The sequence below is a fragment of the Monopterus albus genome, unplaced genomic scaffold (genome assembly GCF_001952655.1).
Source record: "Monopterus albus unplaced genomic scaffold, M_albus_1.0 scaffold34.1, whole genome shotgun sequence".
Classification (NCBI taxonomy): Eukaryota; Metazoa; Chordata; class Actinopteri; order Synbranchiformes; family Synbranchidae; genus Monopterus; species Monopterus albus.
Genome location: NW_018127914.1, coordinates 1301855 through 1323974, shown reverse-complemented (window position 1 = coordinate 1323974; position 22120 = coordinate 1301855). Strand labels below are relative to the sequence as shown.

The 22120-nt window shown below is 39.7% G+C and overlaps 1 protein-coding gene across 1 annotated transcript in view; it reads left to right on the top strand.

The window, feature by feature from the left end:
* The window catches only part of LOC109958800 (CUB and sushi domain-containing protein 3-like), a 314581-nt gene that overhangs the window by 291357 nt on the left and 1104 nt on the right, over positions 1-22120 (top strand). The window contains exons 56-71 of the mRNA XM_020597718.1: positions 3115-3288; positions 4071-4256; positions 4556-4729; positions 8623-8805; positions 8951-9127; positions 10227-10406; positions 10991-11164; positions 11423-11596; positions 13983-14056; positions 14904-15015; positions 15120-15299; positions 17277-17336; positions 17828-17986; positions 20506-20642; positions 20846-20933; positions 21623-21758. Of these exons, the coding sequence (XP_020453374.1) occupies positions 3115-3288; positions 4071-4256; positions 4556-4729; positions 8623-8805; positions 8951-9127; positions 10227-10406; positions 10991-11164; positions 11423-11596; positions 13983-14056; positions 14904-15015; positions 15120-15299; positions 17277-17336; positions 17828-17986; positions 20506-20642; positions 20846-20933; positions 21623-21758 (2368 nt within the window). The remainder of the gene's footprint in view (positions 1-3114; positions 3289-4070; positions 4257-4555; positions 4730-8622; positions 8806-8950; positions 9128-10226; positions 10407-10990; positions 11165-11422; positions 11597-13982; positions 14057-14903; positions 15016-15119; positions 15300-17276; positions 17337-17827; positions 17987-20505; positions 20643-20845; positions 20934-21622; positions 21759-22120) is intronic.

The following is a 22120-nucleotide window of genomic DNA, read 5'->3' as shown; positions in this document are numbered from 1 at the left end:
TACACTATGTGTCCATGATAACCTCTGGCATTTTTACTCCCTGTATGTGTGTAAATTAAGCAGTTTTTCAGGAGAATGTCTAATGCTCTAAGATGATCAAAAGGATTGTACAGGGAAGTGGCTTACAATCTGAAAAATCTTCCATGCGTGCTGTGGTGAGAGAGATACTCAAGATATAGCTGTGGGCAGTAATAACAAAATGAGAATTCAGAAAAAATAAGAGGAAACCAGCCTTTTATTTCTGTATGTACACTATGTGCACACTTGTAGAAGATCAGCTGCACAAGGACGAAAAATGTACTCATAAGGTACTACTCCATGGGTTACTATAAAGAAATATGTTTGAGGAAAAACAGAAATTGATGTCAAATGCATGAAGGCTATTTGAAAAGCGGAGGCTATTTGGAAATGTATTTTGATATAGTACTCTGCACTTTTATTTGATTTTTGGATAGTTTGGTTGCCTGTGGACCGAAAAAATCAATCGCACTTTGGAGGCAAACCAATAAAAGGGGCTGTATGTCTGACAAATTAAGATCTGCTCTGTGATACAATAGTTGTAAGTTGTTGCAGTGGAAACAGGGTTTGAATGCAACAATTCCTCAGTGAATACCAAAGTAAAAGAGTTAAAACAGAAAACAGGTCCTGGTGAAAAATGTTTTTACATTTCTGAAGTACACTGGTAAAACTACTCAAAGCTCACAATGCTAATTTGACAAATTTTAAAATAATATTACATTAGAAGGCAGGCTTCCTAATGCACGCTTGATAGTGAAACAAGTAAAAATAAATGACATAAATCTAAAGTAGAAAACACATTAGTAACTTTTTGGATTCAATTTCTTTTAAAAGAGTAATCCACAGATTTAGCATTCCTGTTGCATACATGATTGACAGTTCTTAAAAAATCATTTAAACTGATACTTTAGAGCCAGAGATATTCATATTCCAGACATTCTTCTTTCTTGTTAAAACCCAAGTGCTTACCTTACCCACAATTCCAACTGTTTAGTCGGGGTTGTTTATATTAATAGCAACTAATCTGTGAGCCTCACCAAGATGTGTAAAACAACTTTAATGTGGTGTTAAAATCAGTGTTGTTCTTCTCCAGTGGAGCCATTTGGAGCTGTACTCATCAGTGACAGCTTTAGAAAAAGAACCTCGACAAAAAAAAAGTTGAACTTGATTTGCTCCTTTTAATTAAAAATGGGTATTTTGTGTGAAAATTGGTATAATCGGAAAAGTATGAGCCTCGAATAATTAGTAACTTCCGTTAACATTGTTTATGAACACAGCCACGAGGGAGTCTGGTAGAGCTGATAAACCCAAGTCAGATTTCCTTCAAGAGTGGAAAAGTCTACAATTCAAAAATGGGAAATAAAATAATTTAGAATTAAAAGGGTTTTCAAAAGTGATTCCATAATGACTAAAGCCAGCATCAGTTCAGTATTTTGGAATAAAAAAAACAACTCTTTCTTGTTGTATTGACCCAAAGGTCCTGAGGTTCTGCAGATTCACAGCAGCACTCTTATATAAAGGGCCAGAGGGTCCAACTCCTAGTATGGTTTGGATGAGATAAATAGTTGGGCTTGAGGACAAAACATGTCTGACATGTCCAGGCTACTGTGAAAACCTTCTAAAATTGGTCTCTGTGTGCATCCAGGATGTTTTTAGGCAGCTACTGAGCACAACGATGGCAGTGTTGTACTGTAAAGCGCCATCTCAAGCGAATTACAGACAGAGGTGGTGACGCAGTATCTACATTTCTGGAGTAGAAGGGACATGAAAGGGAGTTTATTTCCTCTATGAAATTATGACTCTTAAAACAAGAAATGTCCAATGTACAGTAGAGACTTTAAATCAGGTTGGTATTGGATTCATCTGTGCCTATGTGGTTAGGATAGTCTCTCTATCCATCTATGTCCTTTGCTGTTTTTATTGAGGTTATCCATGCAGGTGTTATTGATGGAAATCATTGTAGAGCCAAATTATGCTGTAATTATGGAGATGAGAGGCTCTTGTTTAGAGACAAACACTGAATGATGATGAGATTATGATCCGCGCACGTGCGTGTGCACGGCATGCTGACAGTGTCAGATAAGTTTGTTTCTTAGTCATGCAGAGAAACTTCTGATTCTCACTGATAGACTAAAAAAAAAAGACCATGGTTTCTTCTCCATTCACTCCTACCTTCTCTTGTCTTTATTATGTCTTTATCATGTCTTCTCTACTCTACTCGCCTCAGTTATTATTTTTCTTTCCTCTCTTGTCTTATCTTCCTCTACTGCCTTCTCTTCCTGTTTATCATTTGGTTTTCTTTTCTTCCCTGTTCACTTTTCCACCCACCTAGTCTGTGCATTTCCCGTTATTGTTTTACTTTGGTCCTCTCTTCTCTTCCCTGTAAAGTAATAAATTTAAAGAGGTACCATCTGAGAGACAGATGAGAGAGGAGCTGGCAAGAACTGTAAACTGTCTGTTTACACAAGCATCAAAACCCTGTCATCAGCACAATGAGGACAAGGGACACAAATTTTTAAGCAGCCCCAGTGAATACATTTAACAGGATAAATAATTATGATGCACAATGGCAAACAGAGGACAATCAGTGGTAAAAGTAAAGATGGCGAGCCGTTATATTTCCAAAGTGATGATCCTAAATCGAAATACCAGCTATGTCTTCCTGGTCATATGTCATCCTTATAAATACTTACGAATGACTATAGGAAAGGCGTGGATGTTTGGATCAAATCTGTGCTTCTTGTGGTTTTCATATTAAGAAGAAGTCTTATTCAATTGGATTTTTGTTGTTTAAAGAGAAAATGATGCGAATGTGGTATGAAAAGCCAAAACATCTGCAAAATAAACTTGTATCTAAATCTTATCTGTGGTCAGCTGCAATTATTTGACATCCACTTTCGAAATAGCACTGCTGTTTATGACTGCAGAGACAATGACCCAGGGCACAGCAACAACTGAATTACAGTCGTGTCTTGAATAACTTGCTGTTTTGTTACAGTTTGGTTACAAGATTCTTTTTTACTGGTTTCTATCTGTTCATGGGATTCGTTGTAAAAAAGGGGGGCAAAAAATGACGGCACACTGTTTTCCTTATAGCCATCAGCTGTGGCCATCCAGGAAGTCCCATATATGGTCGCACAGTGGGAAACGGCTTCAACCTGAACAACGTGGTCAGCTTTGTTTGTAATCGGGGTTATGAGATGGAGGGGCCTGCACGGGCTCAGTGCCAGGCCAACCGCCAGTGGAGCCACCCGCCCCCAACGTGTAAAGGTGGGGAGAAAAGTTAAGTGTATTCACCCCTAACCTTATTTCTCCCTAACTTTTATTACCACTTTATTTACCCTTACTGCCTTTTTATAGCAGCCATACTTATTTACACCCACCATTTGTATTTCACTCTTAATTCTACCTCTATCTTTATTCAGTGTAAACATCTCTGCCATCATAGCTTGGAAATTCACATGAGTAAGACAGAAAAATTTAAATGTCTATTACAGGTTAATCTTTTCACTTGCTTTTGTGAAATTTTGAGGTAGACTTAATACTTCACATCTGCTTGACCCTTTCCTGGCTCTAGCCTCAAGAATCTAACTTTTCTGCTTACAGTGAAAGATAAACATTAATCCAAAACCCCAATTCTTCTCTAGTAATCATATCAATAATGGTGGCTTTGCTCACCTTAGTTTGGCTACTGCCATTTTGCCCCATTTACTGAATGAAGTGTCAGTGACCTGAGTGGAATTAAAAATAATTGTAGCAAGCCATTACACTGAGCAGTGCTGGGTCCAGGAAACAGAAACTTGCCACCACTGACCATTACCTACCATTTACCATATTTACCTTTGTAATCACCAACACTTATCATTTCCTACTTCTTCACCACCTACTCCTAATGCTGCCTATATTTTTACAGAGATCTAATCCTGGTGCAAAACACTGGGAAAAGGAAGAGAGGCAAAAGAAATGACCCTCTCTGGTTTATGCCAAATAACACATACTTCTCTGTCTCTGTTTATTTGTGTGTGTGTCTGTCTCTGTGTCTCTGTGTATAGTGGTCAATTGCTCTGATCCAGGCATCCCAGCCAACTCCATCCGGCAGAGTAAAATAGAGCATGGCAACTTCACCTTTGGCACTGTGGTCTTCTATGACTGTAACCCTGGGTATTACCTGTTTGGGTCACCTGTACTGACCTGTCAGCCTACTGGACAATGGGACAAGCCCCTTCCTGAATGTATAGGTTTGTATTATCTTTTTCTCTGCCCTTTAACCCTTAGTCTTTTGGACAGAACTATGTATAGTGGACTTGGATCCTATCTAAAAAAAATATTGAAACATTAGGACACTGTTTCCTTATATTGTCAAAGTCACAAAATTGAGCAAGCTCTTTTTTCCTACATAAATCTTTTTGTTTCTGTATCTGTGTCTTTAACTTGACAGAAGTCACTGCAGCTCTTCTCACAAAGCTGTGTTGAGTTGAATCAAGCTATCCTCCCTTCATCTCTCTCTCTCTCCCTCTTTCTTTCTCTGGGTTCCTAGTTGTAGATTGTGGTCACCCCGGCTCTCCTCCTAACGGTGTGCTGAGTGGAGACAAGTTTACGTTTGGTTCAACGGTTCGATACTCCTGTCTCAGCGGAAGACAGTTAAAAGGAGAATCATCCAGAACTTGTCAGCTCAATGGCATGTGGAGTGCCCCCATGCCCTTCTGCTCTGGTAACCATTTTAATCTCTATTGAATATATAGGCTTTAAAGTCCAAGCTATCAGAAGGCGAGATTCTGTACTTAGGTAGGTGTTGCAGATGAAAGGCGATATGTCTAAAATGTAGACTCAACAGAATGTGGAGCGCTACATGCATTTACGTCCTGCCAGGCACATTTTTTTTTAACCCTTTTGCACTCAGTCGAAGGGCTAATGGGATGAATAGACAGACAGAGAGCAGGTGCATGAAACGAAAATATCACAATCTTTCTGTTTACATAAAAGCCATAACTCCTTGCATACGTACATGTACACACCTTAGCCTTGCCTCCTAACTACCTGTATGTGCATTTATGTTCAGGTAAGAGAGTGTTCTTTCATTAATTTCACCTCTTTGTAAATCTCTTGTTATTTTAATACAGTTTTAAATCGATCTGTCTGTCTATTAGAATTTATTAGCTGTGTTGGTTTAAGTGGGCAGTGGATTGCAAGAGTGTTGTGTATTGAGATGCACCACTCTTATTCTTCTGTAAACTACTTTACACCAACATAGCGTCCCTGCTGGATTGACTGTATATGCATATCACTTTTGAGCTACAGTAGATTGTCTCTCCAGACAGAATCCGCCTTATACCTTCCATCACATATAAACAATCCGTCTAAGTTATATGGCTCTCCGTTGGCTGGCTGGGGGCATGATTATGACTCCAGAATGAGAGGCTCCCAGCTGCCGCTTATATAACAAACTGACTCAAAACACATTCCTGACGAGTTGACTAAGAATACAATGTTATTTACAGCAATTGCCTTGGGGAGATGCAAGGGGGAAGGAGGGTAATAGTTTAAGAAGCAGTGATTCATGGTTTTTACCTGCCAAGTCTGTACTAGAGCCCTACTGGGATAAGAGTTCAGCCCAATTGAGCAGTGCAATTCTGCTCCTTCACTGTTGATAAGCAAATGGCATTTCTGATGTAATATTTTCTATGTTACCACACCGATGTTTCAGGCCTTGCTAATATTTTATATAAAATGTCTACATCTGGAGCAAGACCAAATCATATTCCTCTAATGTGTACTTGATTGGGAATTAGTTGAAAATATTTGTTTGCAGATTTATACAGCTTGGTCTGGAGTCTGATTTAGCAAAATGAGGATTTGGGATTTGACTAGCATTTGAATGCCGTGAGCCTTGACCTACTAAATACCTGAAACTTGAGATTCATTATAGAAAACAGAGTATAACACCACATCATGGATATTTGTTTATTTACTGGGCCTATGAATTGAATGCCCTTGGTTTCAGCCATATGATTGTAAAAAAGAACCTTTGGCAACACAGCTCTGAAACAAACATTTCAAATGCACACACTTTTAATAGATAGTGTTCAGAAACCTGGAGGACATGCAATTTGGTTATTAAGATTTGTTCTATTTAAATTGTGAACATTTTGGGAAATTCACTAGCACCTGTACCTTCTGGTCTTTATGCTAAGATAAGCTAACCAGCTGCTGGCTGTAGGTGTAACCATATCAAATACACTGAACAAAATTATAAATGCAACATTTTTGTGTTTTCCCCTGTTTTTCATGAGCTGAATTCAAAGATCTATGACTTTTTCTATGTACACAAAAGGCCTATTTTTCTCAAATATTGTTCACAAATCTGTCTAAATCTGTGTTAGTAAGCGCTTCTCCTTTGCTGAGATAATCCATCCGCCTCACAGGTGTGGCATATCCATATGCTGATTAGACAGCATGATTATTGCACAGGTGTGCCTTAGGCTGGCCACAATAAAAGGCCACTAAAATGTGCAGTTTTACTGTAAAAGTGGGGCAAACACAGAAGTGTTGCGTTTATAATTTTGTTCAGTGTATTTACAGTAGTGTGGTAAGCCAGTTAAGTGAATTTCCCAAAATGTCAAATGATTCCTTTAATCTCTTTTTACTGCACATGAAGTGACTGCTACTTGAAAAGTATATTTTATAAGAAACTACAACATGATCAGTTTAATTTGGCTTCCCATCCCTTCCTTTTTGACTACCTAGGTACAGTAATCCCCTGAATCAGATGAGTGAGTGTAACTGTCCAGTAGTTTTTCTCATCCAGCTTTATGTGAACCTCTGTAAGCCTGGGTAAAGGAGCTTCAGCTCAGTAACCCATGAATTTTTCCAGTCCGGAGTACAGCCATATCTTTCTATCAGATGCTGTATGTGTGGGTGAACGTGTGTATGTGCGTGACTGATTAGTGGTTATTCCAAAGTCACCTGAGGGAAGCGACAGAGATTAGTTTTCACAACGTTCTGTCCCACAGAAACTTAAGCACATACATGCACACTGCTCCCTGTTCTCTCACACACACACACACACACACACGCATAATCCTGCACTGGTGACATCAGATAGATTGGTTGTTCTCCCTGTTGAGACCAGATACACCTGAGGCTACATGGTGACTTTGGAGTTTTAGATGTGTGCGTTCATGAGGGTCTCATGGGAATTGTGTAGATGGTGGAGTAGTGTCTCTGAAGGTCTGTGTGTCTTTGTACACTGGTGTTTTCAATCTGTTCACAAATATGAATATAGAAAAATCATTAATCTTGTTATAGCTCATTGCCCCACATTTTCAAGCTTTTCAATACAATAACAATGGCACAGTGCGGTAAAAGCTTATTTATTTACATCTGGGGAAAACTATGAAATCCTCAGGCCTTGTAAAACATGCTATATCATTATGTTTTATGCCTGTGGTACGTGTAAACTCAGTCTAGCTGCAAGACTCTATTTGCATTATATTACAGAGCCAATGTGAAATTAGGTCATTTGTCCAAAGTATGAGGAAAATCACAAAAAAATTTCAGATACATTTGGGAAAATCTTAAGGTAGGTGTTTATCACACAAATCATTATGTTTCACACCTTGATGGTGAATTATGGATGTGAATGATATTAAATTTGAAATTGCAGTAAAAATAGTCAAATGTCAAACTAACAGAAATTAATCAAGTTGTGACAGTAATTATATGCTCACATTAGCTAATGCCAATCTTAGGCCATTAGCACAGCCGTGGAGACCAGAAATGTTTGGGTAGTAGCTGGGATTTTGCCTGAGCATATGCATTTAGGTGACTGTGTGCATTTGTGTGTGTGTGTTTGATCCCAGGAGTGTGCTCTGTCTGTCATACAGAATTTGCTGACCAGGCAGTTTTACAAGGGCAGAACAAGGATCACACACGCACACTGCCATAGAACTACCAATAAAGCCAAATATACACTTTTCAAATGCATGCCCCTTGTCACTGAAATGTGTGCACACTTAGTCCACTGCTATTTGTAAGCAGCCATTTCATACTTTGGTATCCTGAGAATGTAATTTATATTTAAAAAATGGAAGAAAATGCTCACCTCACACTGCTGACTTCACTTTGTTTAATACTATTTCAATAACTCATCTATACAAGTGAGAAATCAGTGTTTGAATTACATGAGAACCACAGGGGACTTAGCTACCCGGGTAGAGACCTGATTTCCCATAGATGCAATAAAATTTCTCACTATGTAGTGAGCTTTTTGTTTTTTCTTGTAATGTTTGGTATTCGAACCAGCTATAGTATAATAATCTCTCTCTCTCTCTCCCTCTTTCTCTCTTTCTCCACTCTCCTGTAGCAGGTCATTGTTGTAAAATGCTGCATTTCAGCTACTGTATATGATCCTATCAACTATATATTGTTGTTTTTAGTAAGCTTGTTTTTTAACCCCCCATGTTTTAGCCCCTTCCACCTCCCCTTCTCTCTATTTGGATCTTTAAATTGATCAATAAATGTCAGGTTAAGGTTTAAAATACACATTTTGTAGCATTCTGGTTTTGAAGTCTGGGACCTCTTGTTACCTCGTTTTTCTCTCTGTAGGCGACACTGCTGGTTCCTGTGGTGATCCTGGAATTCCCTCCCATGGCTCAAGGGAACAAACTGATTTCAAGATCCGTTCCAAGGTTTACTTCAGCTGCTCAGAGGGCTATGATCTGATTGGCTCTTCAGAGAGGATGTGCTTCCCTAATGGGACCTGGTCTGGCACGCAGCCCTTCTGTAAAGGTAGGAAGATACTTGTATGTAATTTCAGCCTATCTTAACCCAGCACCTAGACAATGACCCATGCACTGCACCACCTCCTTAAAGAAGCTGAAACTTGTAATGCACAAGGCTTTCTTTCTCCTTCATTCTCTCATTTTTCTCCCAGCTGTCCAGTGTGGTAATCCAGGCACTCCTAGTAATGGCCGAGTATTTCGTTTGGATGGGACAACATTTTCTCACTCTGTCATCTACTCCTGCATGGACGGCTACCTGCTCACTGGCACTACCACCAGGCAGTGTCAGGCCAATGGGACCTGGTCAGGAGTACAGCCCAACTGTACCAGTAAGTCACCTGGATATTGAATGAAGGCTGATACATCAAATTTATAGAAAGGTCAACAGTATCTCTAAAGGAGTTCTCTGCTTTGCAGTTTTGGTTGTTTTTGAACTATTTTGAGTATGAACTCATGATGTATCTTGGAGGCTAAAGAGGAGGCTGTCTACATTATACTGTGTATAATCAGAGTATTGACTTGTTTTACAATAACATTGAACTGACTCACTAAACTCCTGATGTGTGAATATAAGGTCTGCTTTTCAGCCGTTAGAAACCTTGTTATTCAGTGACAGTGTATGGTATAATAGCCATAAAAAATGACATTCTATTCCTATGTGACATGTCACCAAAGCCATGTATAAACAAGTGTTAATCAGTGCCGCATGCTAGGCAGACTAAAAAAACAGCTTGTTAGCATGTCTGCAAAGATAAATACAGCAGCTACAAGTTGAATACAACACTAGCAATTTGCATATACTCAAAACAAGTGTCATTTCTACATTGTGTCCCAAGGCAAACGTCACCTATCTCAGGAGCCCACATGCAGAGTCCTAATAGTCCTTTCATGTTTCCCACTTTTCATGGACATTTCTGACCTAAATGCACTGTGCAAAGAAATAAGCTTTAAAACTCAACCATTTTCATTATTACCGTTGTTTAATGTATGAGATGGGAAGCCCATAAAGGAGTTTGACGAGATCTGTAGACTTTGGGATTCCTGAGACAAAATCTTCTGACAGACTTAAACTTTGCAATTCTAATATATATTTATGAGAGGGCCCTTACTAGGCCTAGCATGTTCTGATTTAAAAAAAAAAAAAAAACAGTGAGCAAATATAAAACTGCAATCTGACTGACATCAATAAAGATAAATATATTCCCTTTTCTTCCTTGTCCCCGAGCTACTTACAGTGCCTATCCTCCTTCACTACGACTTTTTTCAGCTTTGCTGTCACTCTCTTACTTTTCTCTCTCATTATTTGAACTGCATATACAATTGAGTATATATACAGAGGCAACAAGCAAAATAAAATTCCTGTTATCTTGTGCCATAGCATGACCTGAGCAGTAACCGTCCCCTTCTCCTCCCTTCTTATTTCTATAGTGATAAACTGTGGGGATCCCGGTGTGCCAGCCAATGGCCTTCGCTATGGAGAAGACTTCACAATTGGGCAAAATGTTTCCTTCCAGTGCCAACCAGGATACAGAATGGAGGAGGATGGGTCACCTGTGAGGACATGCACCCAAAATGGGACGTGGAGTGGGAATATGCCCATATGTACAGGTACATTAAGTATCAAAACCAGCCAGGTCAGCTTAAGATCTTTATAGTTCCTGTGTTCCTCATAATAAAGTGGATAAAGGAGCACAATTTTGTGTTGCTGTTATGTTGAGCTACAGTATATTAAGCACAAATAATAAATGTTATTGTAACGTGTATGACACAACCACCATTAACACATTCCTTTGTATACAAATAGTACAATACAACTGCTGCATTCATGAGTGAGCCTGAAATCCACTTAAACCCTTGTTTAACCCTGGCTACTGTATATAAAGACAGATACAGCAGATTCTGCTCAACACAAGAAACACAAACAAGTTGCATGTAACAACTTGTAATTACTATGATTAGTTTAAATTGTTTGTGGATTTGATTCAAAATCTTCCCAGACAATTATATCTCCAAACTATTTACAATGTAAAAATTTTAATGACAAGAAAATTGCACACATTGATCTAATCAGTCAGTTCATTTTACAGGACAGTGATGATAAGTGAAGCAGGATTATCACCTGCACCTGCTAAAGATTGGGTGCATGCTGTTTTTCCTCACTCCCTCTCCCAAAACCTTTATCGCTCTCCTAGCGGTGACCTGTCCAACACCACCTGCCATCAGTAATGGGGTACTGCAGGGCAGCGACTTTGAATGGGGCAGCAGCGTGAGCTACAGCTGCTCACCTGGATATGAGCTGTCATTCCCAGCTGTCCTGACCTGTGTCGCCAATGGCACCTGGAGCGGGATGCTGCCACAGTGCTTACGTGAGCATGCGCACACACAAACACACGTACCTATAGACACATTTGTACAGTATAAATGCATACAGGCTAGCACACATAGCACTACATATAGATTTGCACACAGGCACAAGAACACACGGCACAGTGGTACTTCAGTATCTTTTCTTTAATAACTCCCAGTAGCAACTGGAAGCAAAATTTACAGTGCAGTTGTCCTTGAGCAAAAAAAGTGAGTACAAACTAAAATGGCATGGTGTGTGATTATGTGTGTGTCTGCAGCCAAGTTTTGTGGTGACCCAGGTATTCCAGTTGGTGGCTTCAGAGAGGGACGAAGTTTCATCTATCAATCAGAAGTGTCCTTCAGCTGCGCTCCACCTCTCATTCTAGTCGGCACAGCCACTAGACTTTGTGAAAGTGACGGTACCTGGAGTGGGACACAGCCACGATGTATCGGTAATTCCATTCATTTATGTTCACTTGGCAAACGGACAAAGAAGGCCATTATGCTTCCTCTGACTCTATTGATCATGCAGTATGTATTAGTCTGCTAGAAAGGCTCATAAACTGAGTCACTACGTTGGCCGAAAGAAGTTGTTTTAGGTCCATTTTACTTTTCATACTCACTGTATGATCACTCAGTCTATGAGAACCAATGTTGAAATTGACTTTGGATGTTTATACTTGGAGATACTGTACAGATACATTTTGATCAGTACTAAAAAGTACTGAGATTCACTCCCCAGCCTCATAGGTCTTATTCCACCAACTTAGAATATATATGTCAAAACCCTGGCACTGTATTTATGAATAAATTCATAAGTTAAGAAAGTTTCCCAGTATTATGCTGTTCAGCTAAGTCTCCAACTGGTTCAAAATACACTACCAAGGCTTTTAACCTCCACCCAAAATGTATTTAAGATTTTTCCTGATTACATTTTAAATAGTTTCTGACTTTATCATCAACCGTTTGTCCTCATATGAACTGGAGCACAGCCTGGTATCCGCAGGCACGACCGTCTCACCCACTTCAAAGTTTAGATTAAAATTAAAAGGCTGCGTCGGTTTGTTCAGCAGAGCCCCCAGACTTTTGATTTGCTGCACATATGTTTTTGTTTGATTAATGTTATTTTTGTTTGCTGTTAATGTGGTTATTTTCTTGACTGAATGTGTGTGTGAGTTTGTAGCCTACGAGACATAGTATTTAGTTTTTACTATTCTGGCTATTATGATTGCTCTGTGGTTTACTGGGGAGTCTGGACTGGTTTTTGATACTCCCCTGCCTCATGCTCTTGGCAAAAATGACCCATTGCTTTGGTGTTGATAGCCACATTACAGTTTACAGTACACGGACCTATTGGAACTGGAGGCTCACCTGAGACAGTCTTGTTAAGTAGGATGTCTCTGGTGTGCTGGAAGTGAAAGTATCATTTCCAAATTGGCACCTCTAAGTCTAAGTTCTACAACAAGTACTTTATATCAGTTAAATCTAGCATCATGGTTTAAAAAGAAAGACTCTTATATGGAAATTATAGAGAAAGTGCCTGCATATACTGTATAGGTAAGACAACAACGGTACAGCCTGCAAATTACAGTATTTAGTAAGGGTTTCCAGACAGGAGCATCCATATCCAACTTCAAACAAGCTCCTGCTGTCTAGGGATTAAGTAGAAAATGAGAAGAGATAGTCAGCTCACATTACAAATGGCCCCACTGGATCAATTCCCCAGCACATGATGTTTAGAGCACCACTTCACATGTCTGATTCAGAGCAGGTGCTTAACCATCAAGTACGGTGATAAATGAGTGCTTTTGTAATGCGAACAGACACTTGATGTTGTGTTCCTTATAGCAGTAGATAAAGGGGTGTATCGTGTACAGTCATACATTTCTTGAGAAATAGTAAAAATAGAAGACATCCTTTAAGCATTGTTTTATTGATGTAAAGGCTTAATTTATAGTTACTGAAAAAGCAGTAGTTCTAGCATGAGTATGCTGAATGTGAAGGGAAATCTTTTGGTTCTATAATGTGATTGGTTTTCAGGCTGTGTTTGTAAGACTGAGACTATGGAACACAGTTGAACATACACACAAGCATAAAGAGACTCTCAGTACTGCTTTTTTCTGTCATTAAGGTAAATTGAGAATGTTCAGTGCTGGGCTCTGTCTGTGTGTGGGTGATTTATTAGTGTGTGATTGCAGCTCTGTGTTATTGGTTGATATGTATTACTACTGTATGTGGCTGAGTTTTGAGCTGAAGTAGCCTGCTATTTAAATTAGACAGACAAGCGAGTGTGTGTATAGAGCACACACTCTGTGTGTGTGGGGGCGGGGGGGTTACAGACAGATACAGTGACATGGAAACACATGAAGAGGGAGGAAGAGAGCAGTTAGAAAGAGGGGGGGGGTAAAAGGAGACAGCAGCAAGAGGGAGAGGGGAAACAGAGAGGAACAGGAAGAGAGATGGCAGCCAAGGGGGAGAGAGAAACAGAGGTGGAGAGTGAATCTGTCATTTCGGAAGCTGTATTGAATCGAGCGCTGCGTCAGGATGTGCTCTACATGCTGATGACCCTGCCCCCACACACACTCACACACATCCTAATGCACACACTCAGAGCTGGCCCAGCTTCGTTCTCTGATAAAGCACTAGTGCCCTCTGCTGTCCCGCTGCTATACATATATATACATATATATGTATATATGTTTAAAAAAAATGTAGTGTTACCATGACAACAGAGGAGAAGGCAAGGGAGTTAAGAGAGGATATATAATGTTACTGATAATTTATCCTTCTTTTAGATTTAGAGTGTAATTACTTACACTCTTGTGCTGCTCCCCTCAGAACCGACAAAAACCAGCTGTGATAACCCAGGAACCCCACGCTATGGCTCCTTAAACCGGACCTACGGTTTCAAGGTAACATTTCTGTACTGATAAACTACCTACATCCACCCTCTTTAGTTAACTTACTAGCTAATATAGAGGCCTGCATTGTGGCTCATTTGGTATGACCGGTTTTGGTAAAAAGGAAGTTAACAATATGAGAAAGGAGGGGAGAGAGAGAATCTGAAATTGTTGGGTTTTAGACTGTTGGTCAGATAGAACATTTAAATATGACAAATTGAGCTCTGGGACTTGTAATTTTTCATTGTTTTCTCACGTTTTATAATTCAGATAAATAATCAGCCCCTGAGAAAGTTATTTGGCAGCATAACTGATTATGAAAATAGTTATTTGTGGCTCAATTTAGTATTTTGAGCACTTTATTTGCATTTATTTGGCAGTATGCAGTACAAAGCAGGCAGGATATATGCAAAGATCCTCAGCTGAATAGAAACTAGAGAAGTTCTGATTACAGTACATGATGATCATATTAAACCCCAAGGCCATCGGGGTGCACCACGACTAAATTTTTTCATCACAATAGTAAAATGCCATATGTATATATTTTTTTAAAGTTATTGGATGTTATAATGAATCCTCCAGTCCACAGTGGTCATGCAGTGACCTTTTTTTTTTAATGTTTTATTTCACCATAAATGATGAGGGACAAAGTACATAATTCTTGTCCCTTGCGGAAAATGTATTTTAAAATTCAGCCAAAGCTTATATGAGGGTCCAGCCCTTTGACTTGTTCAAATTAAGTGAGTATCATGTGTATGTTTATTGCCAATTATGTGTCTTAATAACAATTCTAAATGCTACTACCAGGAAGTGCTTATGTCTGGACGTGCTTGTTTTTTCTCTCTCTCTCTCTCTGCAGGTGGGGAGCGTGGTGTCATTTCAATGCCAGCCAGGCCATTTGATTCAGGGTTCCTCGTCTAGAACCTGCCAGCCCGATCTGACGTGGAGTGGGACCCAACCTGAGTGCATACGTAAGAAACAAATATTCTGTCAACTTTTTGGCGTATCACCCATCCATCCTAACTGTCTGTCAGACTCATAAGTCAGGTCCATAAATCGCCTCTCCACCCTCCAGCCCATGCCTGTAAGCAACCGGAGAGCCCACTCCACGTGGATGTGGTGGGGATGGATCTGCCTGGTTTTGGCTACACCTTGATGTACAGCTGTCAGCATGGCTACTTCCTGGCAGGTGGTTCTGAACACAGAGTCTGCAAGAGTGATGGCACATGGACTGGAAAGATGCCTATATGTCGAGGTAAATGATTCACTTCCTGTTTTTCATGTTGTATCAACATCAACTGCATTTGATTGATTGTATCCACAGTAATTAAGCATGAGTAAACAACTACAGTAAGAGTGTTGCACGTGTCTTGCTCAATGACACTTTGTCAGCACACACACAGGGACAGGTGGGCCATCTGGTGTAGAGTAAGATTTCCTGGTGAGTAGTCAGCCCGTGAACTGGTGGTGAGTCTGGTGGCACTGATTCAAAAAATAAAAAAGTGTTCCGTTGTGGTTTGTCCCTTCGGTAGATTGGCCAGCCAGGTCCATACAGGTGAGGTTATGAATCCATTTTATGAGTTTATTTTTTTTTTCTCCTACCACCTATACTGCATACAGCGAGCTAACAGCTACAGACTGTGTTAAAGGATAAGGACGGTCATGTTCTATATTATTTACCCTCCTCATACAGAGACTAAACCTGACAATGAATCACCTCTACTCACAGTTAATGTCCATCACTGTGTCAGTCCAGGATCAGCTTATTTGTCTATGCCATAGACCTCTGTTGTTGTTCAAAAATGATTAAAAACACACCACCGCATTGAGTGACATATTTCTTCATTAGCAAATCCCAGACCTGAGGGTTAGGAGCTAGCTGAATGTAAACAAAGCAGAGAGCTCACACCAGATCTCATACGTGTGTAGTTGACTCTGATTCATGCTAATTTCAGGAAATTATGGTCGCTCAGAGCCTTTGGGGCAACATAGTCCAGTCTGGGGTTTCATAATGAAAAAACCTGTCACCCAGCCCAGCGGTGTGTTAACTGATGCATTTTTAATTGTATTTGAACAACAGAGATCTATCATATAGACGAACAAGCTAATCCAGGACTGACAGACTGACAGATATTAATCGTGAGTAGAGAGGCACGTCATTGTCAGTTTTAGTCTCTGTATGAGGATTGCTGAAAAAACTATTATAATGACCAGCCTTATCCTTTAAGCTACACTGCAACCCATTGAAGTCTTAACAGGTATCTGGTGGAAATGACAGACGCACTAGTTAGGCATAGTGTTAAAATGTACATTGAACCCTATTCACCAGCTGCCTTGAACGATCTTGAACTTGTAAGGCCTAGCATGCGATATTTAACATTAGGCTGACCTTAATCTACATCAGCACTCGCCAAAACAATATACCATTGTCTTTTTAGTAGCTGTTATTTTGATTGTATCACAGAATCTGTCATTTACTTGTCAATTAAAATGTCTGATACTATGCATTACGCTTTGTCCATGTTGGCATAAAAGTTGAGATTAAAAATGTTTGTCTGACCTTGGAAACAACTCTAGGCATAAAATATCAAGGTGTAGGTTCCCTAGGATGTACAGTACAGTACATGCAGTGCCTTTTTGTTCAAGTTTTTGTCTTACCCATCAAGAAATGTTAACAGATAATGATGTGAATCCTCTTCTGTGCAAGGTAAAACTGTAAGGTTTAATTTTGTAATCATTGCACCAAAGCTACCACCCTTTTGCCCTGAAGTAGCCTTTAACTCTCAAAAGTGAGTACAACCTTGAAATTCAGATTCTAGAACAAATTGCCCACCGTTACTTGTTGGCAACAATGGCTGCATCTTGAAGTGACAACAGAAGCTGCTCTCAGCGGTCAAATCCAAGGCATCTTAAGGTCTCTTTAAAAGGACCTACGAAGCACTACAATTATTGGTCATGAACTCTATTTGTTATTCTCTGCCTACAAATACCCATTCCACAGATTCATTTTGGAGGAGATATAGTCCAGCCCTCTTCTCACTTATTATGCATCTGTGTGACCCATAGTGACCAGCACGGCATTCTAATCTGGTAATTTGATAGAGCACCCTCTGCATCAGCTGATGGACCTGTAAATTAAAATATAGTAACATTTGAATTTGTTGTCATTCTGTGTGGCCATAGTGTTTAATAGGACATTATCTGCCCCCCTCTGTTTCTCTTGTGTGTGTAGCTGGAGAAAAGAAGAAACCCGTGAAACCAGCAACAGGAACGCCCAGCCCAAAACTAAATGGTCAGTTCTATTACGCTCTTTTCTAATTCAAAGTAGCACAGTCCTGCCATTCCTTCTTATCTATTCTATTTTAGTCTAGTTTAGTCTGTGGTTTAATAAATTCTGCATGTAATAAATTCTGCTCTGCTCCTTCCCACTCTGCTCACTTCTGCTCCACTGTCTTGTTCTTCTCGTGTTCTTGTCGATTTTATTGTACTTTACTGATTTCCATCGTAATTCTAAATAATTTATTAGTTCTCCCTCCACATAGAAAGGTAAATTAACCACTGTGATCTGCGTTTCTCTCTGCTGCAGTTTTGTTCGGTTCTCTGTTTTTTTTAGCTCAGCTTTGTAGTGATCTGTCCTGTGTTGTTTTAGGTCATTAACTCTTTTGCTTCTTATTGCACATGAAAGAAGCTCCTGTAGCTATTCTACTGTGTCCTGTTCTTACCTGTTCTGTTTTATTCAATTCCATTCTATTCTCTTCTGCTCTGTTCTGTTATGTTCTGTAGTTCCAGATGATGTCTTTGCTCCTAACTACATATGGAAGGGTTCATATAATTACCGTGGGAGGAAGCAGCCTATGACACTGAGCATCACCAGCTTCAACTCCACAACAGGGAGAGTCAATGTTACCCTTAGCAATGGCAACATGGAACTGCTCCTGTCAGGCATGTCATATTATGGTTAATTGTACCCAACATACAGTACTGCATATACAGTATGGTATAAACTATACAGTAAAAGTGAGTACAACCCTGATCAGTACCATTATGTTAAGTAATTACAAATTGTATCAATTTAATACAATTTTATTTGTTTTTAGTCAAAGTCTAAGCAGAATCAAGCCAATTACTTTGAAAAACAGGAATGTTTGACTGGTTAAACTGCAATGAAAGGTATATATTTAAGAACCAACTGCAACAAAAGTCAGCACACCCTTCATTAATGAGATTCCATTCTTTAATTTTTTTTAATATATTTTGTCTGTCTGTCTTTGGGTGGCAGAGTTCATCCTCTTGGACATGGGTGATAGCAGTCTGCACAAATCTGTTAAGAGATGTTCTACCATTCTTCACAGATGATTGTTTTCAGCTTCTGTTTGCTGGAGGGGTTTTGTTGCTTTGTCTTCAGATTTAAATACTACAAAGGGTTTCAGTTGGGACATATTGGCCAGGTCATAGGTTTTTTTTCCCTCTTTCTTCATCTTTTCATTCAGTATTTGGGTATACAAATGTACATTCACGGTGTTTTTGTGCTCATGCAGCTTTATATTAACACATGTTTACAGGGGCAGCACGGTGGCGCAGTGGTTAGCACCGTTGCCTCACAGCGAGAAGGTTCTGGGTTCGGGCCCCACCCGGGACCTTTCTGTGTGGAGTTTGCATGTTCTCCCCGTGCTTGCGTAGGTTCTCTCCGGGTACTCCGGCTTCCTCCCACAGTCCAAAGATGTCTGATTGCCGGCCGGGATTGGCTCCGGCCCCTCCCATGACCCCGTTCAGGGATTAAGCGGTAGAAAAAATGAATGAATGTTTCACAGTCTGCACTATAGTTCTGGCCAGACCCACATCAAACACACCGCACCCCATCTGATCCAAACATTTATTTTGGTTTCATCTGACCAAACAATGCATTGGACTATTCATCAGGCTTCTTTTCATGTTGGTTGGCGAAGTTTAATCTTGCAGCTTTTTGCCATAAAGTGAGCAAGGATCTTTTTCTTGGATGCTTTTTGTTGAGGTCGACTTTATGCAACGTCCTTCACACTGTCTGATCAGTCAGTGAAACACAAGTTTCAAGAAGTAATGATGGTCTTATACCCTCTCCTGTCTTCAACAGGTCTTACTATCTGTGATGTTCACATGGTATTTTAAAACCTCATTCGTGCAATTAATCTTAATTGAAAATCAGAGGTTTAGTCGCTTTTATTGCAGTGATCACAGGTAAACTGATATTTGCATTGAGGTCGGGGCATTTATTTTTAATGTAGTCTCTCTGAACAGTTTTTGTACATAAGATCAAACACCCTACACACCAAAATTAATATTATTTTGAAGCACTTAACAGTTTAGTGTTATGCCCAGGGGTGTAGTGTACTTATTTTTATGATCATATCTCATGGTTATGCTGCAGTACAACATTATGCTGAATTTATCTAATGGTAACATAGTAACTATACCCCCACTGGAGTGTAATGTGGAGCGGCTGCTATCAACATGTATACTGACAACACTAAAATACTTGTGCTGCTATCTAATGCTGTGTGGATTTCACTACTTTCCTGGATCTGCCAGCTTCTGTTAAATGTTTTTACTGTATTTTCCCCCAAACTCCCTTTGACACATACATTCATGCATACACAGACCTCTCAGGGTCTTACAAGAGCGTCAGCAGGGGGTTAAAACCCCATTAAAGCACAAATCCTGTTCAAACTAGAATTGGTTCCTGGAATAGCAGAGAGCACAAACACCATATCACAGATCCATGCTGCTATCAAAATTTTACCATCCATCTTCAGGCTTAAAGAAGCAGCATTAGATCAATAACATCTAAAGCTGAACTCACGCAGGCACCAGAAGGCCAGCGCCCAGATGAATGTTTTCTTCCTCAGATTTCTCTTCAGATGTCAAGCTTTCCTTACCTCAGCACTCTGCTTTAAAGGAGTAGCTCATTTTTGAAAATCCACTTTTGGTTTTTTCTTTGCAAGTGAAATGAGAAAACAATATAAATCTCAGGTTGGTGCATTAAGTTTGACGCTAAAGACTGGAGGCCTGGGGTGCTGGGAACCTCTAAAGCTGTGTCACTGGCAAAGTAGATCTTGTTTGTTTAATTCATACATGACCAGAAATGTAAAAAATGTATGATTTGTGATATTAGTGGAAGTTACATGTTTGAGCTCCAGTATTTCTTGGTTTCAAACTTAATTACATTTTCTCTGCACAAACTGTCTCCAAATTTTACTTAAACTTTGAAAAATCATTATTTTGCAGTTGAGGCTTTTTTGCCCCACTAAAAGGTCTCTCTGTTCTGTCTTCGTGACTTCCAGTTGGCTGTGACATAATGCGCCAGGGGCCAGAGAACTAGGAATACATGCTGAGGAATCTAATGATCTGTAACCAGCTAACCATTATATTCAGATGTATTTCACTCTGTTATATTGTAAACCAGGTGTTTATTCTTTCCTCTCTAGGACTGTATAAGGCTTCTGAAGCCAGGCTGTTACTACTGATGTACCAGGTGAACTATGTGAATCAGGGTAATCAACTGAAAGACTCGGCCATCTCTCCAGCCAAAATCATAGATGACTCCTGGACCATGGATGGATTTGTAAGTCTTAATGGATAAAACTAAATGTCACATAAGAATGTGTATCAAAAAAGCAGAAATATGTTGCTATGTTTACACAATCACAATATGTTACCAACCATTGTCCCTCTTCTATTACTGTATCTTTCTTATTATTTCTTTCTTTTTTCCTTCTTCAGTCAAACTTTATCTCATTTAGTGTCTCATCTTCTTTCCTTCTCCAGGTATCAGCAGAGCCTGATGGTTCTAGTTACGTATTCCAAGGTTTCATTCAGGGAAAAGACTACGGACAGTTTGGATTGCAGAGACTGGGTAATTCTCTCTTGGGTCTAGTAAGAGCACTAAAAATGTATTATGCTTCTTGTAGTAATATCAGAAAAATCTGACAAACTACAAGGGCGGATCTAGAAAATGTTGCACAGGTTGGCCAGGCTGGGGCACAGACTCAGAGTGGGGGGTGACACATTTGAAAAACTAGACCCCTAGTTCTGTGAAATAATAAACCATACATTATTAAGAATCAAACTGTTTATTCTGTGTAAAAATGAGAGACACAGCGACTTCTTTAGCTAACTTCGGCTGTGCTCCTTATTCACGTCCATGGCTGTCTCTACTATCATCTTCATCAAAAAGTTATCAATAACTGATTTGCAGTGAGGCCAAAATTTGCAAGCACATGGTCAACTGACTGGCCAGAAACTAAGCATTTTTTGGGAAAATCACGTCTCTCTATTTTGCAAATCACTGGACAAAAGACAGGAAGGAAAAATATTAATCCTTTGCCAGCTCCCAGCATGCCTGCCACTGACACCATATGCTGCACAGTTCTGCTTCAATTACTAGCAATATGACATGCAGCTGTTACAGGACAATACTGATTTTTTCTCCATAGATAACAAAATGACAGTTTTGCTAATAATAGCAATAATTCTCAGTCAGTTTATCATCTCTTCCAGACCAATAGTGTTGACAGTGATAATGCATTTCCTTTTATGTCACAGGTCTAAATATGTCAGAGAGTCAAAACTCGCCACCCCCCCAGCTTGGTACCAACAGCAGTTCTGTGGCTATTGCTATTCTGGTGCCTTTCTTCGCTCTGATCTTCACCGGCTTTGGCTTCTATCTTTACAAACAAAGGTATGTGTGTGCATGTTCAGTTTCAACAGTAGAAAAGAATGTGCCCCTGTGGTTGCATTTTTAGTTCACTCTTGTTTTGATATTGTCATACAAAACGTAAAAATGCTTTGTTAACATCTTAAGAAGCTTCCTGATTCATGAAAACAGCACCTGCCTCAGTGGTTTGGTTGTTGAGCTGCTAAGAGACAGTTATGTGATTGTCTTCTGCAAACTACTGCAAGACAATTCTGTTTCAGAGGTGGTAAATTGGATTTTTCAGAGATATGGTTCAAGTACAATTGATTGGTGTTTGCATTGTTAACAGATGCAAATAACTTATGTTCTGCTGCTAATATCTTAAAAAAAGGGGGGGGGGGGGGGGG